Source organism: Ceratosolen solmsi, unplaced genomic scaffold (assembly GCF_000503995.2).
Source record: "Ceratosolen solmsi marchali unplaced genomic scaffold, CerSol_1.0 scaffold30, whole genome shotgun sequence".
Lineage (NCBI taxonomy): Eukaryota > Metazoa > Arthropoda > Insecta > Hymenoptera > Agaonidae > Ceratosolen > Ceratosolen solmsi.
Genome location: NW_011948421.1, coordinates 3,699,086 through 3,720,376, shown reverse-complemented (window position 1 = coordinate 3,720,376; position 21,291 = coordinate 3,699,086). Strand labels below are relative to the sequence as shown.

At 35.2% G+C, this 21,291-nt stretch overlaps 2 protein-coding genes across 2 annotated transcripts in view; one reads left to right on the top strand and one right to left on the bottom strand.

The window, feature by feature from the left end:
• The first annotated feature begins 270 nt into the window (after positions 1–270).
• On the top strand, positions 271–2,590 carry LOC105361359 (aaRS-interacting multifunctional protein 2). The gene is made up of 4 exons (XM_011498508.1): positions 271–604; positions 1,615–1,773; positions 1,857–2,079; positions 2,163–2,590. The coding sequence occupies exons 1-4, from the start codon at positions 473–475 to the stop codon at positions 2,534–2,536; spliced, it is 888 nt and encodes a 295-aa protein (XP_011496810.1). The 5' UTR covers positions 271–472; the 3' UTR covers positions 2,537–2,590.
• Positions 2,591–4,196: 1,606 nt separating this feature from the next.
• sdk (sidekick cell adhesion molecule) overlaps positions 4,197–21,291 on the bottom strand; it is a 65,007-nt gene continuing 47,912 nt past the window's right edge. Inside the window, 30 exon segments of the mRNA XM_011498507.1 lie at positions 4,197–4,887; positions 5,917–6,242; positions 6,820–6,982; positions 7,145–7,302; positions 8,299–8,577; positions 8,664–8,805; positions 8,941–9,138; positions 9,218–9,457; positions 9,574–9,770; positions 9,860–10,056; positions 10,134–10,349; positions 10,430–10,610; positions 10,693–10,995; positions 11,080–11,308; positions 11,394–11,648; positions 11,781–11,990; positions 12,100–12,296; positions 12,484–12,810; positions 13,213–13,518; positions 13,875–14,060; positions 14,489–14,790; positions 15,262–15,388; positions 15,480–15,635; positions 16,119–16,238; positions 17,873–17,989; positions 18,199–18,326; positions 18,839–18,989; positions 19,769–19,977; positions 20,276–20,449; positions 21,214–21,291. The exon segment at positions 21,214–21,291 is cut by the window's right edge and continues 10 nt beyond it. Of these exon segments, the coding sequence (XP_011496809.1) occupies positions 4,645–4,887; positions 5,917–6,242; positions 6,820–6,982; positions 7,145–7,302; positions 8,299–8,577; positions 8,664–8,805; positions 8,941–9,138; positions 9,218–9,457; positions 9,574–9,770; positions 9,860–10,056; positions 10,134–10,349; positions 10,430–10,610; positions 10,693–10,995; positions 11,080–11,308; positions 11,394–11,648; positions 11,781–11,990; positions 12,100–12,296; positions 12,484–12,810; positions 13,213–13,518; positions 13,875–14,060; positions 14,489–14,790; positions 15,262–15,388; positions 15,480–15,635; positions 16,119–16,238; positions 17,873–17,989; positions 18,199–18,326; positions 18,839–18,989; positions 19,769–19,977; positions 20,276–20,449; positions 21,214–21,291 (6,115 nt within the window). The 3' untranslated portion in view covers positions 4,197–4,644.

Genomic DNA, 21,291 nt, shown 5'->3' with positions numbered 1-21,291 from the left:
ATTCCGTCCCAGTCGACACGATTCTTTCGTCGTTTAAAAAATAGATAAAAGCGCCCAAGCAGTACCGCTGATAATCGACGAGTCTTCTCGTGTTTCGCGTGGGGGCCCGTGCCCTCGTAGAAAAGTCCAGCCACGCAACGATAAACACTTGCGAATTTCGCTAGGCTGCGCACGCAACGTGTGGCGCTTGCGCAATGCGTTTGGCGGTCATTTTAAACGAGAATCGTCTTCCGTAACTGGCCGCGGGCCGCGGAATATCCATTCCGGAAGCGCGAGACCCGCGCAAGCTACGGTAAGGTTATGAGCGTAGGCTGACAAGTGAGAGAGAAAGAGAATTGAAAATGGCGGACCTCGACGATAGAGGAAGAAAGCCGAGGTCGCGCGGGACTGAGGAGGCGCGAGACGCGCTACGTTTCCCGATTATTTTAGGGGACCCGGGTGGACGGTAGCGAGCTACGACGAGATCGCGAAAATGTACGCCCTCGAGCCGATAGTCGTGTTGCCAGATCGGATCGACCTGCCAACCGTTATGTACGAGCTGCCTAACGTTCACGACGAGGGAGGGACAACGATTGCGAGCATCGGCGATGACTTTTCGCGTCAGGTGAGCAGCTGGACTTTAATCTCAAATTGAGATCCGCGTTGTTGTGACGATCGCGGGCGACGGCCCACTCGGACCCAGTAGGGGCCATTGAGCCGAGCGCGTTCGCTTGACGCAACCCTCGCCGAAATTACGGCCGGCAACGCGCAATTATAATACTCACGTGGCGCGTAGAGTCCATTTTATGATGTCGTCGGCGGCGATGCTCCTCCGTCCTACCACCAATATAGGCAGCGCCTTCGAAACGCCCGACGACACTGCGGCCCATCCTCTTCGGGACTAGGATTTAGATGTGCTCGTCTCGCGTTTCACGTCGAATCGGGTGAAGGAAATTGGCGAATTCCGCGAGCGCGCCAACAGCGATGCGTCCGTCCTGCCCTGCCTCACGATCGATGATGCTCTCGCGGATGTGCTGCCCAGTGTATTGTATTTTTCCCTCCTGCCCCTCCGCCCGCGCGTCACACGATGATCTTTCCGGATCGCCGTACGCGTATACGCAGGGTTTAATGATCGGGAGAGAGAAAAGAGCAGCGCGACGTGCGAGAGAGCGCGCGACACGAGGCAACGGGAAGAAAACCGCACGAGTACCGAAAGTACAGACCTAAAAAGGCTACGCCGTTAATGCGTCGTGGCGTATGTAATCGCGCGGCTCAGTGTAAGAAGTATGGAGCGCGATGATAGAAGCGATCGAATCCTTATGAAAATGGCATGTGGTCAGTCGTTTGGGGACGATTGGCAAAGATCTGGTGATTTAAATCTGTGATGCTGTGAGACAAAAATTAACGTAAGCGAAATTGGCTTGTATCGAATTCCTTCATTTTTATTGTGCCTTTAGAAAGTGTACATTGCAATTGTGGTTGATTTGTTGGTTGGCTTATTTTTTTTTTCTCTCTCTTGCCCCTCTCCTCCCCTCAGCCATCAAGTCAACCAACCGACCAACCCACCAACCGACCAACCCACTAACCCACCGACCAACTCGAATCACATTGTTTTCATATTTGTTTTCATTGTAGAAAGATATTCCAGAGTATCACTGTTTGGAAGCTAAGCAGATGAGAATTTTAAAGCAACTCAAGGAGTTAAAGCAATATGTCGAATACGTCTGTATCGCCGTCAGGTTGTCCAAAACCATTACATTACCATCCATAAATTTGCCCTTTTCCAATGACAATGTTCAACTTTGTAAGGTAAGTTGTCTTGTAAATCTCGCACCATAATTCGTTATTGCGTTTAATTTTATTATGTATTTTCGTAGAATCCTATTCAAGCGGATGTAATAGTAAACGCCAGTCCGACAAGTCCACCATATTCGATTTTGGCTCTTCAACGCATTTGGACTGATACTATATTCAACGTAGATGTTCATTTGCATTCTACGGTTCTCGATACCATAAAGCCTACGTTCGAAGAGAATTTGTTGACCAATGCGAATGGTGAAATTGTACATAATATAAATTTGAAGCTCATATGGAAAGATGGTGTGTAAAACATGGATACCTTAATCTGCAATAATTTGTAAAATTATATTTGTTTGACTGACGTGAGCCGTTCTCCATTCCAGTGCCCGATGTTCAATTTGTTACCAAAGTCTACAGTCATCCACTGGAGGGTGAAGCAAACTTATTGCGATATTTGGCTAGACTGATTAATTATTACGACTATCAATATACAAACTCGCTAACAGATGCAGTCTCCATCGATACAATATTAGATCTCTGTCTTCAACTTTCGTACAAAACAACCGCTAGTATCGATCCCATTGTTACAAAGTTTGCCCATTATTTGAATAAGAGCCAGTGGCTTTTAAATCAACCTAATCCTTCGCTGGCTGACGTAGCTGCGTGGTCTGCGTTAAAACGACAAGCACTGAACAAAATACCACGTGAAATTAAAAGATGGTACGATTTATGTGAAAAAACATTTTTGGCTTCGTAAATTATTTCAATATAAAAACTGTATAAAGCTTTAAAATAAAAGAATCAAATTTTTATCACAATACATTCATGGCCTTTAATTTGCAACGCATCGTTTGATGAATAGGGTAAAATTAAATACAATGTTTATTAAAAGGATAATATATTTCTAAAACAAATTTCATATTACAAATTTGTAAATCAATAATTAGCTTCTGCTTTCCGTTATATTTTATATAAATAATACAAAATTTGAACATAAAAATGTATTGGCAGTGTGTCAGTGGCAATTATGCTTTGAATTAACAAGATGTTTGTTATTACAATAAACACCGGATGGTAATACTCACTCTATAACGTAGTTATGAATCTAAACTAAATGCGTAATCGATTAATAGATTTTAGATTGCAGTAAAGTTCGTAGGAATAAAAATGAATAATATTCCTACATTGATGTGTAGTATTGTCGCTTTATCAGAGTGTATAACAAGCCTACTATTTTCAATTCATTGATTAACACTCTTGTTTCACTAATGACTCAATGACAATAAATATTACACATAAGAATTGTTAAAAAAAAAAAAAAAATCTAACACTATCTTAATATTAAGAAATTTCTAAACTATTAGGTCGTAATCTAATGTGCTTTTTGTAAAGAGCAGTAATGATATTGTTAAAAGATCATTCAACGGTAATAGTTCATCAGCCTTTTATTCTATACAACGATCCCCGATATTGGTCATGAGGATTTATACATAATATTACACAATTACAAGCGTTATCACTTCGTACAATGAATTGTTGCTGCATCATCGATGGCTGATACCAAGCTCTTGGACATGTAACTTACCAGTTTGCTTCGTTTATGCAGTTTGTAATTTAACGCGCTCTGATTATTATTTACAAAAGGCAAACAAATCTTCATCTCAAACTGACAATTACAATACTCCATATTTGCAAAAACATCATAATATACATAATTTTTTATACCTACATGCTAAATTCATTCGTAGTAATTAAAAAGCTGAAATACGATGTAACATAAAAAATATACATGATAAACTACAGTATGCAGAATCGCATTATTCAGACTTATTTAGATGCTTTAATTTTATTATTTTTCAACTTCGGCCCTCATATATCTAAGAAATTCGAATTGCGCTTAATCTAATTTTACTCTATTATCTTATTAAGACATAAATATTTGACTTTCAAATAAGTCTCTCGTTTCTCAATTGTTTATAAGGCAACCGCTGCTTCATTCGTCCACAATAATGATATGAATTGCTTTTGAATATTATTTAAATTTGTAAATGAATCACAGTGGCACAAAATTTAGAAATCCTTAACTATCTCTTCGTACATCTTGTATGAAAAACATATGTACATCTTTGTACAGACCCAAACCATGCTGTCATCAAAGTAAAATGCCTAATAACAAATTTTCGTAGGCATTAATGACGATGAAGGAAATAGTATACATCGGAAGACACAATAGTCCTCTAGTAAAAATAAAACAACAATGTCGTAATAATTTGACTATGAGCAGCTTTTACATTTATATTTATAATCGAATAATTGTCGGAATATCGGTAAGCGCGGCTCGTTGCTGCATGGCCAGCGGGTGATTTTGCAAAACGACTTAAGTCAATTATACTCGAACGACAGCCGTTCAAGTTCAAAACCATTCACAACGATCGAGCAATCAAGAAAATCGAACGCTCTCGCTGGCGCAGCGCACTATGGACGATGCATATTGAATTATTAAATAATACGTACATAACGATATATCACAATAAGAATTTGCCGCGAGCTTTGAAATATTGGTATCGGTAATTAGTATTTGGACGCGGCCAAGGCTATACACACAGTTCCTTGCGTTGTCCCATTAATGGATGGAGAGCTAGAAATCATCATATATCATGATATAATCCGAGACGGGCGTCGACTCCATCGGCCATCCCAAGCCTCGAGTTACACAGATAATAAACTTTTCGACCTTGACTCAATTAGTCATGATTGTCGAGCTCAAAGCCGCACCACCCTACTCTTAAGCTCGAGTAGGCGCTTATCCTTTACTCTTATAACACAGCTAAAATCCTTTAAAAGTTAATAAACTACATGAGATCATCAGACGAAGGAGGAAAATCCTGGCAGCGGGGCTCTCGATCTTGCCATGTTGTTCATAATTATTTGTCCGCCGTTCAAGCTCACGACTGCACTACCCTCCGGCTCCGAGTCCGTGTACGATGAGTAGTTACGAACGGGCTTCTGACGCTTCCACGACTGCCGCAGTGAGTCGTTCACGTTGGCGTAATGGTTCACGAAGGAGTGCGGATCCGACTGTACACTCTCGTTTTCACTCTCCGATGCCTGTAAGGAAATCGACCAAATTTTCAGTTGCCTTTCTTCCCCTTATCCGCCTAGTCCTCAGTTATTCAATCTACTACAATTTATTTTTTAAGCATTACAATCTTGCTTGTCATAAGCTGCTCGAGATAATTCCCAGAAGATGATGGTAGAATAGATATCAAATCATATATATATATATATATATAAGCAACATTATTATATAAATGCTTATTTATGGCAAAGCAATTGTTTCATGCTTATATTTAATTGATTCAGGCTGTTTACAATACAAGTTTGGACTCCATGTACAAATATAATAGAATATTTCTTATGTATAGATTGTTGTTTCAAGTTTATTTGAAAAATTTTTAATTTTAATGTACTTGCTGTTTTTAGTTTGATTTGATTTGAATTGACATGCTGCTTTTAGTTGGCATTAAATTTTAGCCTACGAGCACAGAATATCAATATATTTATAATTTTAACATTTTTAAATGTTACCGCAATAACTTACCTTTTTCATACTTTCAAAATTAAAAAATAATGAAATGAAAATTACACTTAAAATGCTTATAACGTTGGAATATGAAATATGCTATTTTTACATGATAAATTAAAAACAAACTTTCCCCCACACCCCTATTATAATTATTGTAAAACAATTCAAAATATTGGTAACTAACTGTAAAATTTTAAAACTCATTATTAATAGTAATTTGTTAAAATTGTAGAAAATATAAGAAAAAAAAAAAGAATGAATATGATTTGCATTGATATAGTGTGATGTAAAAGTTTTTTCATTTTTTTTTTAAACTGAACTTGCTCTCTTTCCTAAAACCTCACGTTTTACCGATATCTTTAAACTGCAACGGATCAAAATTATGAGAAAAAAATAAGTCATATATCAACTTTGATATGTAGCAAGATAATATCTCGAAAAAAATCCATGAATTGATGGAAAAAATCAAAGAAAATTTGCCTTGAATTACCCTTGAACCTAATTAAACAAAATGCCTACAATTAGTCGATAAATTGGAAAGGAAAATTTACCTGCGAATCCGTAGAGCTAATCTCCGAAGGCTTCTCCGTGACACTGCTGTCGTCCGGATTCTCGTCGTAGCCTTTGAGGCTCTCCTCGTCACTATGGTAAGCGACAGAGGCCGGCGACGGTCTTGGTGGCGATTTGCCATAAACCGGTGGCGGAGGTGGATGCATCGGTTTCCGGCTTAGCGTACTGCGTTTACCCAGGGTGCCGCAACCATTACCCATACCTGACAGCCCGCCTGTCTGACGCGAGCGATAGAGCTCCAAGTCCGACTCCTGCCGATCGTCAATGTCCATCGCCATCGACTCTTCCAACGTTTTTTGCGCTTCTTCTAATGGCAATTATCAAATATTACTTTACTATCACGTTAACTTGCTACTTATGATACTTATAGTGTAGTCATCTGTTTGTTAATATATTAAGTTCAAATATAATTGAAAATTTGTTCATCTATCAATCCGACTGCGAACTTTTAAATGTTTTTAAATGCATTTTCTCCATTTGGACAAACCCGATATATCTCAAAATAAGTGTTTGTATGAAGGAAAACCATCGTTTTATACAACGTTATTCGAACAAAATATTCCAACAAATTGAAAACAATAAACTTTAATGTAATATCTACAAATCACTCTAAAGGACTCTAAAATGTTTCCGATTTAAATGTGTATTTAAATCTACACGTATTTTTAATTATTACCATTAAATGAAACATTTTCATTTACATAAGACGTAATATTTTATATAAACATACAAATTATGCCTTACAACTTGAATAATATATATATATATATATATATATATAAAATTTTATTTTGTATTTTTTTTTATATTTTATATTTAATATATTAGATTACACATCATATTGTACATTGTTGCAAAATTGAGAATAAATTTTTTTATCTTACGTTTGTATTTATAACTCTGGCTTTTTACACAAAGTATTGCTATCACCACGATGATGATGACTACAGAAGTAGCAGCCAATGTAACCATGAACCATGTTTGTCTATAAAACGGATATTGCTGACGATAAGCGTACTCCATGTAAAGCTTCGATGGAGTTAAAATCTAAAAAATATTAAAACATGTTTACTAAAAACTAAGAGTAGTATATATCAAGGGACTTGTAAAGGTTAGAAATCAATTATTCGAGAACGCTATAATACATTATATTTCTAACAATACGTTACGAAGTAGTGAGGTAGTAGAAATAATAGTAAAATATAGTACCGTTTCTGTTGAGTAGACAGGATAGCTGATTCCATAGCGATTGTAAGCAATAACTCTAAATAAGTAAGACGTTGATGGAAGTAAATTTTGGTAGGAGACACTATACTCTGTGAGTAGTCCATTGCTGGTTCGTATGATCGTTTGCCATTGACTGTCATCTAAAATAAATAGCGAATTGCAAATTAGAAATAATTATTTTAAAAATTCATTAAGCACATTAAAAACTGCAATGACATGTAAAATAAACTAGCTTCGCTTTATAATGTAAAAAAAGAAATAAGCTCAAACTCTATTATTTTTTAACAATTTTTTTTGTTTTTTTTGTTTATAATGAAGATATGTTTACTAAAAACAATATGGTAATATTTAATAGTATTGCACATCCTAACTATCAAATTCATATTTTATTCAACCACTAATAATTTTTAATATTCAATCGTTAGTTTTGTTAGAAATTTATGAAGAAAAGGTTATCATAGAATCGGTATTGACATGCCGCTAAATAGGGCTGCACAGAATTTTGAATTTAATAATTTAGTATCGTGCGTGGGTGCGTGTGCGTGAGCGTGTGCGTGTGTGCTGTGTGTGGGCGCGCGCGCATGTGTATATATATATATATATATATATATATATATATATATATATATATATATACATAAATGTTTATAAATGTTTGTAGAGGATTAACAAATGTAACGATATTAAAAAATAATATATATTAATAAAAAAAATGTTAATTGGAAAATATTAATGAAATATTTTATCTAACTATTAAGTGCTTCAAAATAATAAAATTTTTAATTCAATAATGATAATGTTTTCATTTTAATCAGCTTTGCTAAAAAGAATGCCATGCAATGGTCTAATATTTGTTTGCTATTATTTAATATCTAAATTATTTGACAGATTAAAGCATTCAATGAACAATATGCGTATACACAATTACTGAAAACCACTCTAACATATTCTCAAACTTACACTGCTGCCAATCTTCCCTTCCTGTATTGTTAAATAAAACATAATATCGTGGTTAATAAAAAGTCAGTTAACCAATAACTTCTAAGTGATATACTTAACATTTAATTGTTATTAATAACCCACATTAAATTGTTAACATTGTAAAAACAAAAAAAATACAATTACATTTTACTCACCTTTACTTCTAGTTTCAAAGTAATAACCCAATATGGGACCTTTACCCGTAGCTCCGTTAGTCCACTGTAAATCTACACTGGAGACGGTTTTTGTAATTATCAAGCCGCTCGGTGTCATGGGCGAACCTTCTTGAGGGCCGGTAGTTACATTGCCAGATATCGGCGGTCCCAAGTCGATCGTTTCGGCCTGAACAATAAATGTATATGTCACCTCTTCTTCTAACGGCTGAACAAGCAAATTCGTTTCCGTAACTTTTTGTCTAACTTGCTTACTAAAGCCTAAAACGAAACAATTTATGTATATAATATTTTGTACAAATCTGTATATCAGAATAAAATACAAAATTTATATTAATTAAGCTTACGATCATTTTGCTCCGATGTTTTATAAGAAACAACGTAGCCAATTATTTCACCATTTCGCATTTTTGGAGGATCCCACGAAACGCGCAAGCTCGTCAGTGTTATTTCACTAAATTGTAAATTCTGAGGTGGTCCGGGAATATCCTATTTGCAAGCAAAAATAAAAAATAAAAAAAAATAATAATAATAATAATAATAATAATAATAATAACAATTACAAAACCTTCTAGAAACATTTGTTCTAAAATTCATTTAAAAATACCATTTATCTTTTCATACCTGTTTAGTTCGAACTGTAATTGATGGAGATCGCGGTCCATCGCCAGCCGGATTAAATGCCAATACTTGTATACGATATTGCGTGTACTTATCTAAAAATACTAAACTATGAGTGGAATAGGAAGCTGGTACAACTTCAATTTCTTCTTCTTGTTTCTTTTCCAGTTCTTGAGGAGATTGCGTGACCAAATAGAAAATCTACATAGAAATAATTATAATTCGATCAAAATTCGATTACACGCAAGATACATAATGATAACTCATAAACAAAAATTACTTTGTAACCCAGCAGTTCGCCATTTTGCATATTAGCTTGAGGTGGTTTCCATTTAAGCTGCACTTCCGTAGAGGAAATCGGTTCCACTACCACTTGTTGTGGCTCACCAGTTGGAATGGCTTCTCCAACATAAACCGTCACCGGAAGACTTGGAGGACCTTCACCCTCCGAGTTAAAAGGGACGACGATCACTTCGTAATATTTATCCTCGGTCAAATCGCTCAACGTAATTTTAGTCTCCTGCATTAATCACCGTTGATTTTTCAATTAAATTTTTCAAATAAAATTAATTTTTCAACATTTCAAATGATTCTTAATACAGAATTTTTATTTAAAAAAAAAAAAAAATCGCATACATTGATTCCCTTTACTTCTTCCTTCGGTGGGCCTGAAAGGGCAGATGGAAAATCAGAAAGCGGTTGATAAAAGACCCGATATCCACCAGTTTCATGATCTCCGCTCCAGTACAATTCGTCAATAGGGCTCCAGTGTACTTCGATACTTGATGTTGTGATCGGAACTACTTTTAATCCAGTTACACCTCGAGATGGAGCTAAATTGAGTAAGATTGATTTTAAAAATCGATAAATTTATGTAATCGATATTGATTGCTTTAATCTGCTTTATCTTGCTTTATCTTACCAGCTGGTAGTGTCTTAACTTGAATAGATTCTGCACTCCATGCAGATGGGCCTATATCGTTGGTTGCTTGAATTCTAAATTGATATAAAGTAAATGGTTTCAAGTTATTTGCAGTATATGATGTCAAAGATGGATCGACTCTTTCCGGTATGATTTGGAAGGGTCCAGAATTTTCTGACTGCTGCACAGTATAGTATCTAGGTGAATATAAATGGTTTAAATATTTTTTATCCTAACTTTTATAACGGCAAATAATCTAGAAATAATATAAAACCTTAAAGGGGCAAATCCATCGCGACCAGGTGTCCAGCTAAAAGTAATTTGTCGACTTTGCACTTGTGATCGGCTCACGTGCGGCATTGATGGAGGTTGCGGGCGTTCCCGATTGTTCGTCGTTAAAACTAAGGCATACGCCGTTTTACCCCAACCTAACCGACTCTGAGCCGTTACAGAAAACATGTAATATTTTTCTGGCTCCAAATTTGTAGCTCTAAAAATTTTATAATAAAAATAATAAATTAGGTATTGATATTGAGTGAAAGTTAAATTTTCGTTATATTGTAATCGTACGTGAATGTTCTGGTTGACGATGAAAATTCTTTTGTAAATTGATGATTTTGACTTCCATTTAAATGAAACATTACTTTAAATGCAAGAATTTCTCCATTTGGATCTTCAGGAGTGTCCCAAATAATTCTTGCTGTGTTGAAACTGACATCGGGAAGAGATACGTTTGATGGTGGTCCAGGTACTAAATAAAATAATATAAATTGTAGATTTTCAGTAAAGAAATTACAGATTATTCAATGTCAATTTATATGTTCAAGTCCTACCATCTTCAAAAGTTTGGACTCTTATAGGAGGCATACTCAAAGCGCCGTCACCAAGTCTTGTGTAAGCTAAAACTTGAATGTGATACTGAACATACTTTCGTAATTCTGTTAAGGTGGTAGTAAACGTGGCATTGCTCAGAATATTTTTATATTGAAATGGTGAACGATTATTTGCCCTATAATATACTTTATATCCTTCAATCTGGCCATTTTGATGTTCTATAGGCACATCTCCCCATTTAACAACAATTGTTGTTGAAGATGTTGCATTGGCATCGACCTTGATTGGGCCAAGAGATGGAACTGAAATTTAAAGATCGTTTATTGGTTGTTTGTACTGCTCTTTATGATAACTTAATATTAAGTTTAGGTACTTTCTGCACTTACCCGACTCTCGTGTTCTTTCAATGGCTTTAGGACTCAAAGTGGAAGAACCGACATCATTATATGCATGCATAAATATTTCATACAAAGCAAACTCTTCCATGTTTTCAAGAACATAAGAATTGGCTGTATGATCATCTATACTCATGCTTTTGGACTTATTAGTGCGAACTTCCCTGTAAGTAATATTGTAACCACGTGGATTTCCATACCATTCGACTTGCTGCAAAGGCTGTTTTAAATATAAGGTGATTTTTAATATTGTTTCAGTAGCCATAAAGCACAATGGAAATGGATGTTTAATTTTTGTAACTTACGATCCATCTAACACGCAATTCAGTGGCACTCATTGCTCTTACTGTAACGTTTCTCGGAGGATGTGAGGGTGGCGCCTGAATAGTTTGAAACTCCTTTGTTGGCTCAGATGGCGCAGAAGATCCCGCAACATTATTCGCTATCAGGCGCAGTTTATATTGCATAAAAGGTGTGAGACCCTCTACCGTTATTTTTCTTGCCTCTGGATCATATATTTCGGATATCGTATGCCACGTCGTGTTACGAGCAGTTTGGGCCTATTTAATTAAAACAAAACAAAAAAAAAAACAAAAAAAAACAAAAAAAAAAAAACAAAAAAAAACCACATTCGTTTAGAATAATTAATTTCAGTGCTTTGGAAAGAGTATCGACGAATTGCAAAAACATACCTGTACAGTCCATTTTGAAATTGATGCGTTACCGTTGAAACCTGGGGTGAATTGTAGGACTATGGAAAAAGCATCAATGTTCGATAAAGCTAATTTTGTCGGTGGTTCGGGTAGTACTGGTTCAACGCCCGATTGTATGGTCGCTATACTTGGCTCTCCCGGACCCTTCGACGTCCAAGCTAATACCTCAAACGTATAATGCGTCGTTGCCTAATATCATAACAATAAATTATTTATTTATTGATTTTCTATTGACTGTCCATTAGCCAAGTGAGTATGACTATTAATAAGAAGTAGTAAAACTGTAATAATTACTAACCTGTAAATGTTCAATTTTTGTCAACAGTATGTTGTCGGTAAAATTGAGTACTCTCAGTGAATCAGGTTTATCTTTGATCATATATTTTAATTGATAAAAAGTAAGAATGCCATTTATTTCCTGAGGTGGTCGCCATTTTACCGTAAGAGCCCGATCACTAATATTAAGAAACTGAAGATTTTCCACTTTTCCCGGGACTAGAAGGTAAAAATATTAAAAGATAAATAATTGTTAGCAAAGACATCGTTAATAGCTTATTTATTTTTTAAGTGCTCGAGTAAATAGCAAGTTCCAAAAAAAAAAAAAAAAAAAAAAAAGAAAGAAAAAAAAAATCATTAATATAGAATGTTGTAAAACACCGAAGGAAATAAGGTAGAGACATACCATCTTCACTAGTGCGAATGGTAGCGGGCAAACTTCTGTCGCCGTCTCCAGGATTCGTGAAACATAAAACGGTTATGTTGTAAAGAGTATACTTTCTCAAATTGGGAATAACAGCATTCTGCTCGGCCTGAGGATCGAAGAGATTCGGAGCTACGGTTACGGATTTGTATTCATTGTTCTCACTGAATCCTCCATTGTGCCAGGCTTGTAGCTTGTATCCTTGATTAATTCCATTTATTTTCTGGGGATTAGGTGGCTTCCACCAAACATTCACCGCTGTTGAATTAATCGCTTTAACTCTTACGTCAGTCGGTGGAGCTTCCGGCACTATTTTATAACAAATCAACAATTATTACATTCATTGAATTGCAACAAACGTAATAACGAAAAATTACCTTAACTTAATTATAGAAAATATACGCACTGTATTAATTGTAGAACAACATAATTGCAATCTATTTACACGCTTGGATATGTACAAGACATTGAAATTTTACATTCGTACAACGTAAGATCGATGAAATAATAGCGAATATAAATTTATTTATAATTTCAAAAGTAAATGCTTTAAAAATGAAAGATCCAATACTTTACAATCAATCGTTTATATAAATAATCCATAATACGTATTTATTATACATACATGTAAATAAATACATGTTAGAATGATAGAATGATATCGTGCAAAATTACATGCATTTTAAAGCTCAAGTGAAAATTATTCCTTACCTCCTTCTTTTGTTTTAATTTTTAATTCGTTTGTAAAAACTCCGACGCCCTTATCGTTATAAGCAGCGATTTGTACTATATAATCTTTCCAGGTTATCAGATCGGTGATGAGATAATTCTTTTGCGCCTCGTTCGTGATATTCTGTATGATCCAAGGTGTCTCATTATAACCATGTAACTTGTAACGCAACATGTAACCCAATATGTGGCCGTTTCTATGTTCCTCAGCCGGAAGCTGCCATTGAGTGATGATTTCGGACGAAGAACGAGCCGAACCTACGAAACCCAATGGAGGACCGGACGGTGCTGCAAATACACACACATGCATTGATTTAAATTACAATGATAGACAAAGTCGGCTCTTTTAAAACTAAAATTAAATACTGTAATATTATTATCAAGAAAAAATCCAAGCAAAAAAAGACTTTAAAGCTAATTAACACTTTCAGATATTCTTTGCACTCAAGATAAATTAAAAATGGTAAATTTGAAAGTGCGATCGAATAAAATAAAAACAAAAAGCAAAAAAAAAACAAAAAATTTTTTTTAAATTCATGAAATAATAAAACTTTAATACTCTCTGGTAGTTGAGCGCATGCGACAAGAAAACGTGTTTACGTTAATGATTGAAGTGAAAAGTACAATGATTACTATGGACTTACGTTCTTGAGGAAGTACAACGACGTTACTCGGCTCCGAGCTCGGCCCTTCTCCCACGCTATTCTCCGCACTCACGCGGAACTGATAAGCCGCTGCTGCTTTTAGATTGTTGAAAAGTACCCAACGGCTGTTGGCGGATATATTCGAGTACTCGGTCACCCAATTCAGTGATAAATCAGGCAGTGGTCCTACAAATGCAACGGCAACAATCTTTAAATATGCATTTGAAAATGCCTTGCTTACATCCAATAATAGTTATAAGGAATGGAAAAATCCAAAAATATAGTTCTTAAAGATATTTTTATTTTAAAAATTAACTGATTGTTTAAATTAGATTCTTAAATGTACGCCGTTTAGCGTATGCCGCACTATTTAACAGATGATCGATATTCCTGAATTATTTATGATCTACGAGATTTTATAAAATCTCGTATAATCACCGAGCGCGTCGAGAGAAAGAATAAAGATAGATACGTTATTCTACTTTTCAATACTGGCAGCGCGATCGACGAATAATTGTAACTCAACTTCCTACGAAATCATTGTATTAAGTATGAGCTTGCGACACAGCTTTAGTAAGTCGCAAGCCTAAGTGATACGTAAAAATTGGACTTACCAAGCTCGGGTACTTCGCGTCTCTGTAAGATGTAAGACTTGATGGGACTGTTGCCGTCGAAGCCGGGGACCCAAGTGACGTTGATGGTCCTCGGTGATATGGCCTCGAGTCTCACAGCTACTACGTTGATTGGGGCGAATGGCAGCTCGATGACGCTAAGCCTCGCGGTGCGCGTCTCGTTGCCTCCAGACGAGACGACCGAACACGTATACTCTCCGACGTCGGAGGCGCGCACCGCTCCAATTTCTAGCGTCCCGTCGTTCTGCATCTTCACTCTCTGGCTCGCTCGAGTGTTTATGACTCTGCAACGGGTACGCAAGTGCGGCCGTTTTTAATAAAATACCAAACTCACTTTCAATACTTTTCTACGGTGAATTTCCTCGGTTTTATACACTTTCTACGTTACCATTCACTACTCGACGTACGATCATATAGCACGCAATGCCACCCCTTTCCCTTAATAACGATCCTTACATTGCATTAGTTTATTATATTATATTATAAAATATATTAGATTGGCATTTAGCTGATGCTTGCAATATTCAGAGTATTAAATAAGGATGCACGTAATGATTAGTATTGAAATTCAATTATTAAATTATTGAAGCTGATTAACTCGAACGGCTTTTATTAGCGTCGGCGAATCGAGCGCCCGTTTTATGGCAATGTTTACGAAGCTCATGAGCCAAAACATGATAAATCATTCGTCGACATTATTAATGAAGATTAAGGTATAATATTTTATGTAGCTTTATTTATACAGCTTAACTTACTGAGAATTATGAAACCAGGCGATGTCGAATTTAACGCTTGGATCATTTGACACCTCGCACTTAAGCTCAGCCGTGTGACCAAGAAGGACCGATTGATCTACTGGTGGTTGAATAATCTGTGTTCTCACTAGAACAAATCACATTGCGCTTTGACATTTTCACTCATAATTGTTCTATAATGTATTTATTTGAAATTCCGAGGCTTGACAATAACTTACCGAGCACTGACACGTAAGCCGATCCATTTACGGAACCAGCTTCGTTTGTGCGAACGCAAGTATACTTTCCAGCATCCGTCGGCTTAATATCGGCAATTAGGAGATCGCCGCCCTCCAAAACCTGCACCCGGCCGGCAATTTCCACTGGCATTGTATCTAAATGATAAATGGTTAAAGAAAATAAAAAAAATACATAATGTAAGCTATTTGATTTATTTGCTTTCGTTGGCAGTGAATCATGCACTCATAATAAAGTAACTCGTAATAAAGCAAATAATCTAAGCGCGGTAAATACGGATTGTTTTTTTTATTTATTTATTTATTTATTTATTTATTTATTTTTTTTTTTTTTTTTTTTTTTTATTTTCACTCAAGAATGATTGAAAAAAGGCCTAATAACGCAATTACAATCAATGATAAAGCTTTCTTTAAAGTAAATTTTACACGAAAATTTACCGTCCCCAATAATACAATACATCGCCTCCTTTTTACACATATTCATAATAAAAACTTACGAATCTTACGGATTTCCCTAACATTTACAATTTGATAAAGTTGTAAAGCAAAAATTGATAAAGCAAAATACGAATTGAAACAAAGAAACTGAATTAAACGTCCTAAAATAATATTTTTACTCACCATTGTAGATCCAGGTAACATTTGGTACGGGTGCTGCGATAGCTCGACAATTCAGAGTAGCATCTTTACCATCTAGTACAGTCAGATTTTGTGGTACGACTTCCAATATTGGTATCGAAGCTGTACATAAATGATTTCCAATCAATAGCGATCTTTTTACGTTAAACACACAAAATCATGCATAAATACAAGAAAAACACGAAGGATATTTCCAAACTAATTACATTCCTCTTACATTCACTTTAACAACGAAGAACTTTATTTAACGAACACACATACAATATAACGTATAATGTTGCAAACATAATCATTTTGTACAAACAGAAATAAATATAGACTGCGTGGTATAACTAAAATTAAGAGTGTGTCAAGCCTGAAAGTGGCGAGTTTTGCTGTGCTCTAATTAAAATAATAATAAAACATTTAAATGCTGTGCGATGCTGAGATATTTGATCGGTGTAATATGTACTTGAAATCATGTAGTACATGATTTATAAAGTGATAATCGCATTTATGTACAAAATGATCGAGATAGAACAATACATGAACAAATATAAAAATATCCCAAAAAATGCAAATATTACGTTTTTACGTTGTCTATCCTCCCTACAATCCAAATTATCTACTGAGCTAGTCAAGTGGTGATGGTACAAATTTTTTACAAAAATATTGCATAACCAAACACACGTGCTTTATCACTTACATTGATGCGCAATGATTTCCTACTAATAAGAGGTAACACATTTTAATTTTAAGCTCTGTGCGTACAGCTACACATAACACAAAAATCCCGAGAAACAAACAACGTAACTGTAGAAAAGCGACAAGGATGAAAGAAATTTTTGTTTCGATAAATTACGCAATAGTAAGCAAGTGCCTTGAAATTTATAATAAAAAGAATTATGAAAAACACGAAAACAAATTGATGCATGAATTCCATAAAAATTTAATATGATATTTACATGTTAAGTCATAATTGCCACAAAAGAATTTATATTAATCTCGATTATGATATTATTTTATTTCCAAAAATTTATTATTTTGATTAATAATTGTCATAAAATATATGTTTTAATAGGTGCTTTAGGACTTTATTGAGAAAATATTCACTAATGCCGATTAAATAGTGCAGAATAAATATAAGAAGCAAGCACACCCATAATCTTAAATGAAATAATAATCTTAAGGTTAACTTAATATCTTTAATGATGTATATAAATATATATAATATAAGAATATATTTGAAATAAAAATGTTAAATAAAATGCCATAGAGATACGTTCTGCACAAAACTAAAGTAGCTATGTAAGTGGCAAATATCTGCTAATACTTCATTGTAGTATTATTAATATAGAAAACAATGCTCGCAATTATATGTAATAGTTGGAAAATAAGGCTTATGCTAATTTGTATATTACACGTAGTATATGCGAACATAATTATAAATTAAGTCACTTAACAAATATTTCAATGCTATCGTATGACTCGAAAAATAGTAGATCGAAAATTTCATTTCTACGTATCATCAACAATGTAAAATCATATCAAATTTTCGTCTCAACGTGGCACCATTTCTTTTCCGTGAAATTTAAAAGAGGATGGTGATTATTGCCGCCAATCGCGTTCATCTACTATTACTCTAATAGGTGATTTATTAAAATAAAAAAAATAATAAATAAATAAATAAGAAATAATATTGCAAACTAAAAATCAAAGAAATGGACAACGTCGAGGAAGGGCGACGTGGTTCTTACGGTCTGGGTACTGAAAGAACTGAAAGCGACGATTATCCTGGCGCACTCCAACGATACCATAACCGGCGGCTCGACGGGCCGTTCTCTTTCTCTCTCTCATCGTCGTTTCCGATACATCTGCTCTCGCACAATAACAAAAAACATGAAATCAGTATAACATAGGGGATATTTCAGCAAAGAGCGCATTACACAAGCAATAACACAAGGCTGCCCGGCTTTATTTTGACTGTAAATTCGCAGAAACGTAGTTAAATAGCACACGTTTGTTCTTTAATCTGTTTTCTCCTATCTAATAATAATAATTATATGCAAAAATTATTACTCACTTTTAGCCTTGAGCCAAGTGTAGCTGGAGGCTTCACCGGCCTCGTTCATGGCGAGGCACTGGAACATGCCCGAATCGTCCATCGTTAATTTCTTAATCATCAGTGATCCGTCCTCTTGTATCGAGTACCTACGATTTTGTTTTTATCTCTTTAGTATTTGAAAAATGCTAGACTACGCCTTCAATTGGGCGTACGGACAAGCCAATGGTGCTCCGTACAATATGGCCTTTATACGTTTTCGCGAATTGGGATTTGCGAGGCTGAAGTAGGAAAATCAACTAAGGAAACATGTCGTTTGGTATATATAAAGGCAAATGGATTTTAATGAGACGTGCTTCATTGCAGAGTCGCAAGTGTAAATGCGTGTCAACGCTCGAGCTTAATAAAAGCGCGTATAAGTCGCTTCTGAAGAAAGCGAGGGAGCGAACACAAGAGTTGGGCGTAAGGCGTGTAGGAAAATGTCAGGAAAGGTCAACTCGGGAGGTGATGCGGAGTTGCGTTAAGTTAATTTAGAACTTTTGTACGGCTAGGCTAATTCCACGATCGTGAAAAATAAATGACCGAACAAAGCGGCGACTTAATGGCTGGAATCTGTAATAATCAGTGGATAAGGAGGGCGTGGCTGGATTTCCGTATTCACCTGGTGCCTAGCAACTTAATGACGGGCTCGGCGTTTCGAAACCACTGGATGCTCGGCGGCGGTACTCCTGCTGCGTCACAGGCCAGCGTCACCGTAGTTCCATACTCGCTCAGGGTGACTCGTTTCAGGTCGGTCAAGAAGGTTGGTTTCTCTGCAATGAGCATCGACGTAAATGTAGACGACGTAACAAGTCATCGGCAATCGATTTAACAGATAACACGTTCAAATTACACCAAAGCACAACGCTTGCGACGTTATACGCGTCGAATACTTCTATTTTCATTTACTTTGTATATCTTGTCTATCTAATGCTTTCATATACCGATACGTTTAACGTACGATTACGTCGTGGACGTCGGCTTATTAAGCACACGTGCTAGCGATGTTCTCTTTTTTCCCTTCAGAATTATTTGACTTAAATATTGTTTATTTATATAATTTATTTCAAATAATTTCGACATAAATTAGATAATCGAAGCGACCTGTGATTGGTAGGATGGTGTATTGGTAGGACTTAGTTTTTCGAGAGCTATTCAAATTATACTTAATTGAATTTATTCTTTTCACGCTGTTAATATTTTACGTAATTCACCTAACAGTCCATATGCATAAAAAAAAAAATTATCGAAATTTCCTCATTGCACGTCTGATATGATTTACGTGAATTTTAACTCGTCGCTTTTCATAAATTTCATCAGAAAATCGTATGCAAACGAATTTATTGCAATAATGCTTATCTTGTAAAGCGTACAATATATAAAAATAAAAGATTCATTTAGTAGACAGCAATTTTCTAGCATTTGCTAGTGATTGTAAAACAATCGATCGCTCAATATATCATTTCTTAACGAGTTTTGCAGCTTTACTTAGCTAAGCGTCTATACATATACTGGCTATAATGCCAGTAAGTAAGAAAGCAGTTTTACTTACCAAGGACTTCGACGCTCGCACTTGCGCTAATTGTCGGGTAGCCACCACTCCTGAGATCGACGTGGCAGGCATAAATGCCGGTGTACGTGAGATTGGCCGATATCAATATCAGCGTCCTGTTCCACGAGTCCTTAAAGTTAAAAGCTATTCGAGTATCCTCGATCGGAATGTCGTCTTTAGTCCATATCGTCCTCAGCTCGTGCAGAAATCTACGAACAAAAAACGGTTTTGATTTTTTTTCTTTTAATTTCCCAATCCCGATTAACTCGCATTTTCGTTTAAGTGTGCACTTCTTATGTATGGAGTAAGTAACAATCGCAAATATATTTTATTTGATTGTTAAAATGTAAATAATTTTATTTCATTATTATTTAATATTAAATGGAACGGTAATAGTTTTATGATAATACAAGTGACTCGATTGTTAATTATTGATCAAGGATATTGATACGAATGGATTATGATAGGTATAAGAAGAGTCGTAGTGAAGAGGCGAAGGAAAATTACCTAGCGTTGGCAATACAATGTAGGTAAGTCATTCCCTGGTCTTTGATGATTTTCGTATCCTTAGGCTTGACGACGATCGTGGGAATGACTTCAGCGTTCGAATCACCAGTTACTTTCAATTTGAAAAACGGACTGTTCTCCTCTTTTCCTAGTTGAGTATTAATCGCTCTTGCTCTATATTGATATGAAATCAATTTTAATGTTGGAAATAGAAAGGCCAGGCTAATTGTGTAAATGAATAAAATTATATCTTAAAGTGTAAATTCTAAAAGCGGATTGCATATTTAAGCTTCGATTTTTAAAAGAGCGTAGTCTGAGCAAACTACAATTTCGCAACAAATCAAATTATACTTGCACCTAAAATGCTGAGAATTAGTCGTTAATTGTTAAACGCACATTTTTTTTATTCGTATGCAACAATGCCTATTTCGAGCTACAAAATGTACAATGTATGTACTAAACGAATGATGCAAACGTTATAACAAATCATAAGCATTTAAAATAAATTTTTACATATAATATATATATATATATATATATATATATATATATATATATATGTGTGTATATCTGTATATATATATATCTGTATATAATATAAATACATAATTGTAAATTATAAAACCAAGTATTTTTAGAATTTAAATGATAAAAAAATTAGTGTCAAGCGATATTATATTAATAATTAATTGAGCTTAAGTAGCGATGAAAAAAAATTACTCTTCACAATTTCGAAGAATTCTTATTTATTTTATTAACGCCGTATGAGTTGCTTAAAACCTTGATAATATAATATCTTTGATAAACTCGAATACATAAGTAAATCAAGGAACGAAGGGCATTTGGCTTAACAGCACTTTTAAAACACGTATTCATCAATTCAGACAACGAAGTGGCAAGGTGAAAGAAGCCTAATACACATATGAATAGAAGCATACCTATAGGAGCCTTCGTCACCCTCCGAAGCATTGAGAATGAGAAGCTTGTGATGAACCGTGGCGTACTTAATAGTGTAG

Excerpts from the sequence above, each read along its gene's own strand:
- LOC105361359 (XM_011498508.1), top strand. The coding sequence starts at position 473 with ATGTACGCCCTCGAGCCGATAGTCGTGTTGCCAGATCGGATCGACCTG. Across the intron at positions 1,774-1,856 it reads TGCCCTTTTCCAATGACAAT|AATCCTATTCAAGCGGATGT; the intron begins GTTCAACTTTGT and ends GTATTTTCGTAG. Across the intron at positions 2,080-2,162 it reads GAAGCTCATATGGAAAGATG|TGCCCGATGTTCAATTTGTT; the intron begins GTGTGTAAAACA and ends TCTCCATTCCAG.